Source organism: Limulus polyphemus, unplaced genomic scaffold, assembly GCF_000517525.1.
Source record: "Limulus polyphemus unplaced genomic scaffold, Limulus_polyphemus-2.1.2 Scaffold681, whole genome shotgun sequence".
Lineage (NCBI taxonomy): Eukaryota > Metazoa > Arthropoda > Merostomata > Xiphosura > Limulidae > Limulus > Limulus polyphemus.
The window spans coordinates 75714-83523 of NW_013666291.1; the positions used below are offsets into that span (position 1 = coordinate 75714).

General features: G+C 33.3%; 1 protein-coding gene across 1 annotated transcript in view; it reads right to left on the reverse strand.

Annotated features, from left to right (window-relative positions):
• The window catches only part of LOC106459917 (hypoxia-inducible factor 1-alpha inhibitor-like), a 26150-nt gene extending 20613 nt beyond the window's left edge, over positions 1-5537 (reverse strand). Inside the window, exon 1 of the mRNA XM_013919584.2 lies at positions 5231-5537. Coding sequence (XP_013775038.1) covers positions 5231-5353 — 123 coding nt within the window. The 5' untranslated portion in view covers positions 5354-5537. The remainder of the gene's footprint in view (positions 1-5230) is intronic.
• Between the last annotated feature and the right edge of the window lie 2273 nt (positions 5538-7810).

The window sequence follows — 7810 nt, forward strand, 5'->3', positions numbered from 1 at the left end:
GTAACATTATTATAATAATCATAATGATATTGGTATTGGTAAGACTTGTGTTTACCATTTCTGAAACGATTAGCTGTCTCAGAGTCCAGTAAAATTTCAATATAGTCTCCTCGCAGTCCAAACTAAACGATTCAAGATGGGCGCCCGAGTTGTCCACCATATTTATGATAACTCTCCCCAACTCTTTTCTAGTGAGCCCTGTGAGTTTTGACTCATGGATGAGTCTAACAACAGTTCGTTTAGCGCCATCTGCTGACTTTAACCACAATTTGGTGATCACAAAGGCTAACCTATAGAGCAACTGGTGCATTAAACAACGGGCCCACACTCTGTAATCACTCAACTACTGTTAAACTTATCCATATGCCACCAGGTTAAAAGACTGTTGAGATTAACCGAAAACAACATATGAAAAATGACATTTTGTATGTAGAAAGACACAGTTATTTTGTTTAGTGGGCTCAGAAAAGACAAATCGTTTGACAAATATTAAAAGTCCTACCAAATTACAATCATTTGGAAACTTTTTCACTCCAAGTTAAATAGTCATACTCAAAAACAAAGAAAGCTGAATCTTAATTTGACGCAGCAGTTAAAAATCACACTATTTTTATAATATTATCTCGATGTTTAGCATCATAGCAAAGTCAACAACACTTCTGTTACAGCCTGACATACCACCACAGCCCAAAATTGTGTACTAACGGCATTGGTAATGTCAACAAATGAAGTGTTTTAATCCATTCACTGGTAGAAGTACTTCCACCTGGTCAATTTCATTGCAGTGATGAATAAACAAACACGCTCATACTGATAATTATAAAATCACACGTTCATTTCTAATGTTTTTCTACTAACACTGGGCGGGATCTGAGAATTGGGTCACATCCATGGCACCACCATGCAACACACACGAGAACTACCACATCTGCCTAGCATTGCCCCTTTTGCTAAACGCCTTTATTTAATATTTTCTATTTTACAACAATAATTCCCATGGGATAACGCACGTGACACCATAAGTGCATCACCCAGAGCAATAGATAAATATGTCAAAAGGATTAGTTTTTAGTGCACCTCATAATCAACGATTCTATTATGTTCTATTTGTGACGGATTTGTTATTATATATTTATCGATGTTTGTTTAAATTAAATGTATATTCAAAAATGTACAAATTTATACTGTTAAATATGTATTGCGAAACTCCCGCCTTATTGTCTAAAGTTGTAGAAGATTCTTGAGTGTAAGAATCAGCAATATATGTGTGAACGTAAACGCTAGTGATAGCGTCAGTATTGCTACATAAAACTGAAATTTCGAGAAACTCTCCACACATACGTATAAATATAACTAACGTGACGCACCAAAAAGGAGTATCTATTATTGGTTTGCTATAAACTTCGGAAGCTATAACTGTGATTGTTATAACATTTATTAATCGAGAAACTTCAGATATTTGACCAGGAACATTTATAAATTTCATATCGGATATTAGTACTTTTACGAAGATATTATATAATTTCAGCCGTAAAAGAAACTCGACCTGTAATTGGCGTGTGATCACCGAGAATTACAGAGCTAGCTAGCTCCCTATTAAGTGAATTGTACCTACGTCAACTCGAAATTAACATCGTCAACCCTCGATAAGATATCAAGGAAGTTCCAGACTAGAAAGAATACTTTATATTGCTTGTAAGTTTGTAAAACTTTTGTATATAAATCATTGTTTGTAATAACTGTTATTGTAAATTATATTATTGTTTGTGTATTAAAATATTTTATATTGAAAAAAAAATTGTGTGTAACAATCTTGTTGGTAAATATCGTAAATTGGATATATATCGGCATTTATTTAACTACTCAATTTAAATTATCATTTAGCTTGGTTTCAGACCATTCAAAATTGTAATACATAACATATTCTTTTCATTCTAAAATGAAATTCTTCCCGGTAATGGAGAATGGCGCGAAAGAAACTGGATGTGGGCAAAACATCAAATTCGTTCAGACAGTGTTTGGTAATAATACTGGTGTTGTAGGTTTTATTGTTCTTTTATTCAACTGCAGAGTTTTCTAGTGGTTGATTCAATATATCTCTGGTTGCATAATTGGCACGCGAACTTAAATACCATTAGCGAGGTATTCAATTGTTGTTTGTCTTTAAAACATAGTCTATGTTAAAATGGCACTTCAACTTTAAAGACAATATATCACAGCCACTGGTTGCGCGAAATTAAAAAACTAACAGAAAACACAGCCAGTAGAAGGATCTACAGGCTGCAATGTTAGAACCTACAATACGAGTATTATTACCAACCACTGTCTAAATTAATGTGATGTTGTGTCTTGCGCGTCATTTTCTATTACCGGGAAGAATTTCGCTTTAGAATGTTAGAACCTTTTGACATTAAGTTAAGAAAACCCATTCTTAACCAGAAGAGGAGCACCTTGCCACTACATCTTCAACTGTGAAAAACTTAAAGGAAAAAAATACATGGATTGTGGTCGTAAAAAGGAGTAGTCACATTTATTACCTACGTTCTACAATCAAAACTACACAAGTGTATGAATATGTGCGAATTTGTTTTTTTTTGAAATCGTTGATGAATATGCTGTTCATCTAACTAATCCAAGGAACCTCTGGTGAATTAGCAGTAAGTTAGTGAGCTTAAAACGCTACAAATTGAGGATCAGTACCCGCAGTAGTTATAGCCCAGATAACCTATTGTGTAGCTTTGTGGTTAAATGAAACAAATTAATTAAAGGAGACGGAAAATACTACATGTGTCTTTGTATACCATTTTGACAAAGAAAACTGGGAGGACATCTTTCTTTGTAAATATAATGGACGTAACATTAGAATATCCAATTATGAAATTGACAATATTATTTAATTTCAAGTGTGCTCTAGAGCAACAACAAAAAATCGATAAAACAATTATTCTACCGCAACTATATATATATATGTTTAAGAAAATAACCAGATAAACCTATTAACTGTATTCGGTAAGAAAGTATGAATATATATATGGCAAACATTTATTTTCTTACGTAATGATGTGGTAAAATATATACTGCGATAATGTAACTACTGATTTGAAGAAGTGAAATGTTTGATTATATAAACAGAGCTGTTACTACGTGACTATTTGCGTTATTTATACACAAACCGTCCGCGTTTTTACAAATAATCGATAAAATCCAGTTCCATTGTAAGAAGAAATGCCACTCCAGTGAGAAGTGTTCCCTTGTTCGCCAGGAAGAACACACAGAAACGCACGTGATTGGAAGCGTGACAATGAATATGGCCTACGTGCCTAAACGCATGCAAGCACATAGCAGACGAGAAACAAAAGTTTCACCTGCGCTAGGGCACTAGAACCAAACCCATATTAATAACCAAGTTAACAAAACAAAACTAAGAAAACTGGTTTATAGTCAAACTTTTTTTTTTCTTCATACTGTGATTAATGCTTGAAAACTGTGAAGGTATATACTTACATTCAAGATTATATATTAATGACATAATGTGGTTTTATATTTTGTTTCGGTGTTGAACGTAAATTCCTATCTTCTGTACGTATTGTGTATTATACTAAATATACTTAAAGTATTACAAAGTTTTCAAAATAGTATACAATACTTACACAAATTGTAAAATATGCGGGTAAATCTAACTTCATAAATCATTTATACATATGCAAAAACAATGATATGATGAAAGTAAACTCGATTGTACAGGGATGATTTAATAAATAGAACAAAATGTTACGTGTAATGTAATGCACTTACAACAGACTGACTAATCATAGTTGATGAGTCAATTTTGCTGGGTTATAGTTTGACCTGAATATTGTCAGTGATACATACAGGTCATTTAGTTTATTTAACCGCACACGTGACACATTTCATCTTTGCACAAAGTTAAAAATTTTTTTATTCTCTAAGCCTCCTATAAAAACGTCCCTCAATGACCCAGCTGTAAACATGAGGGCTTATAAGTGTAAAATTCAAGGTTTGAGTCCTGTCGTGGGAATAGCGTAGCAAGTCTGTTATGCAGCTAATAGAGTAGCAATTCGAAACGTTATATACACAAATCAAGTTTCAACAGGCAAATGAAGTCTGTAAAAAAAATTTAATTAAGTGCAGTTTTTTCTGTCCAATGGCCTGACGATTAGAGCACTCCACTCGAAACTTGCAGGTCGCAAGTTCGAATTCCGTCCCCGAAAATGCTCGCCCTTTCAGTAGTGGAGGCGTTATAGCATACGCTCAATCTCACTTTTCGTTGCTGAAAGTTTCCCAATAGTTGGCGATAGGTCATGTTTAACAAACTGATTTTTCTCTAATCTAGCAATTTTAAATTAAGGACGACTAACGCAAATAGCCTTCGACTAACTTTACGCAAAACTTAACAAACAAATATCTGTACTAATTTCCTCTTAAAACGAAAACTTTACTTACGTTACGAATAAAACAACATTATGGATCATACACTAAATGACATCAAAATAGCTTTCTCGTATTGCTCGCACGAACCACGCTGCATAATATTTTGTCAATGTATATATATATAAAAACTAAAAAAAGCAACTAATAATCAGTAATAGTGCTGATGGTGATAAATCAAATTAAAGGCTATAACGAAATTATGTGTTTCAAATTAATTACTGGAACTTTAGGAGTTTTTTTGTTGTTGTTGTTGTTAAGCAAAAAGCTACACAATCGACTGTGTTGTTCCTACCATGAGTTTCAAAGCCCAGTTTTTAGTGTTATAGCCCTTCAAACTTACCGCTGAGCCACTGGGAGAGGAGTGAACTTTTAGCAAACATAAATTAAGTACTATTATTTTGCCCTCAGTTACGAAAAGACTTTCTGATATCAATGTCACGACATACTTATTTCCTTAGAGTTTATTTTTAAGTGCAAAACTGCACAAGTGGCTATCTACATCGTGCCCATCGTAGGTACCGATCTCCAATAATAGCGTTATAATCTCTCGAACTTACTTAAATTTATTATTATGAATAGGTCTGCAATAATAATCGTACTATTATTAGGATTCAAAAATCATTATTTGTGTATTTGTTTAGGAACAAGATATTTGTATATGTAGTATTCGTCATGCTTCCTTAATGGCTTAACCAGAGCTACTATCTGAGATTTAAGATTTTATTCTATTTAGTTTAGTTAAAAATTATACCAAAAATTATTAAATTTTGTCTCTTACCATATTTGCTATAAGTTTATCAGCTAGAGGATCTTTGTAACTCAGGCGTGGGATGGAAACGGTTGGAATACCATAACTTTTTGAATTAGGTTCATTCCAAAACATTCTTTTCGTGTCTTCCATGGTAAAATAAATTGTCCCCGAAAAAACCAGTATGTTAGCTGGTATAAAACAAATACTGTCCACATGTATTATGGCAATACTATCTACAGCCGATCTTTATACGCTTTATTGTTGTATATATCCGTTCCCGGATTTTACGAAGTAGTGAGGATTTTCGTAATCAACTTACTCCATTATGATTTGTCAGTTTACTAAATGTACAGCCCCCTTATTCAAGACGCATGCGCAAATTTAAGATACTTTCAAGATATTTTAAGATACTTTCCCTTTCTCTCTTCTCCAGATCACTATATAAAAGTGAGAAGGAACAAGGAAATTAATTCCTAATTCATCATTAACCTTTATAGTACAAAATTTCGAAAATGTTATCACCTAAACACACAAATTTGATGTCCTTTAGCTGCTCTATTAGTTCTAGTAAGTTATAATTGTGTTGACGCTTGAATTTTTTGGCGGCTGCATGACAAATATTTTTTTGTTGTTGTTCTTTTCTTGATACGAAATGGTAATACATTTTTCCGTTATGAATATTTTATTAATTTCTAATTCAAATGTAACTGCAGTAAAAGAAAGAAGGTCCAAGCTGTATTATTAAAATAATAAGTTAGTACAAATTTCAACAAATATTTTGGAAATTGCATCATTGTTATCGTACACTCAAAAAGCATCCTAATATGCAATTTAAAATAAGTTATTTTTCATGATTTCTTGAAATTTGAGTATTTTACTCAAAAATAATGTTTCATGGTAATGCCGAAAAATAATTAACCCTTCTTAGGTTGAACCTTGTATACAAAAATATTATTACTTATAATTGTTTGTTTTGTTTGTAATTAAGCACAAAGTTACGCAATGGGCTATCTGTGCTCTGCCCATCACGGGTATCGAAACCCGGATTCTAGCGTTGTAAGTCCGCAGACATACCACTGTGCCACTGGGAGGCCATTATTTATTAATAGTGTGGTATTCCTACCCCCCTAGACGACAATAAGCTAGGTAAGATCTTAACTATGTGTGCTCCCCTGAAAAGACAGTAAACTTGGAATTGAAAAAAAATAGTGGTGTCTGTATGATTTCTTTATTCGTGTGTAAGTGCAGAAGACATAAAACAAAATACTGGAAAAAAAAAGAAACTAGACTAGACATATCTTACTAAAAATAATAGCAATGTTGCAAAAATGAAGGGGGGGGGGAACAAACCAGAAATCAATTTATTTTAGATAAATCTTTCTATTATGCTTTACAACCTTAAACTGCATTGAATATTTATATATTTCATATTACTTGCAATAGCTCTGTCTTTCAATGTTTAACAATAATATACTTGACCCTATACTAGAATTGGAATTTTCAACCTAAAAGACACCTTATACGACACATGGGCTATAAAAAGGTAAGCCAGACGCCCCCCACCCCCACCCCAGAGTCCAGGTACGACAAGCTGCCCCTAATTTAAACTAATGACCATACGAAAAGCAGCCAGTCAACAGCACCCACCATCATAATAGCTTCGTCTAGCTCTTTGAATCGAATAAAAAAATTGGTTGCCACATCTTTAAAGCACCTACAGCTGAAGTTAAGAGCGTGTTTAATAGCATCATAGTTTAAACCTTCGACTGGTATGTTAAAATGGTGAAACTACATACGGCCTGCTTAATTATATATAGGCCTATATATGTACATCTAGAACCTAAGTAACCAGGAGCCAATGTTATGTTACAGCCATATGTTTATATGATCTCTTAAGTATTTATGCTAAAATATAATAAGTTCTCTATTATCCTATTAGTATTTTCCCTTTGAAACGTAATAAATGGCGATTCCGACAATCAATATGTTAATATCTCCAATACTTATTACTTACGTCGTCCAGTGCGTCCCTCAGGGATACCACACTAATATATAACATTAATATGTAATTAAAACTTGATAACCAGAAATCCACTTTTACATCGAAGAAAGAAGTAGAAAATTGGAAACCGGATTCAATGAACATAACAGAAAAAAACCTCCCATGTTTACCACTATTGCAACTAAAAAAAACATAGTATAGCCATAAAAAACACTGTAATTTTAAACAAAGAACCTGACATCAATAAACGCAAAATAAAAGAGCTATCTTAATTGAAGAAAACAGCCTCACCTTAAATCAACACCCCGGGGGTACCAAGATACCTATATTAGACTGTGAAGTAATATCCGGTCATGTGACCGTTTTCTTCTATACTACATATATGTAGTCATGTATCTCTGTAAACTACTTGTACCTGAGGATTACAAAATCTTGTCGAAGCGTCGTACTTTTATAATAAAGTTTTTTCATTACCCAGTCAAGCCGTCCTAAAACTTTTATTAATATGTAATTATACCTGTTCAGCACATATGAACAGAACGAGCATTCAGACTAGAAAAAATAATACTATAGGAAAGATCCACAATCTACTCGACATTTCAGGG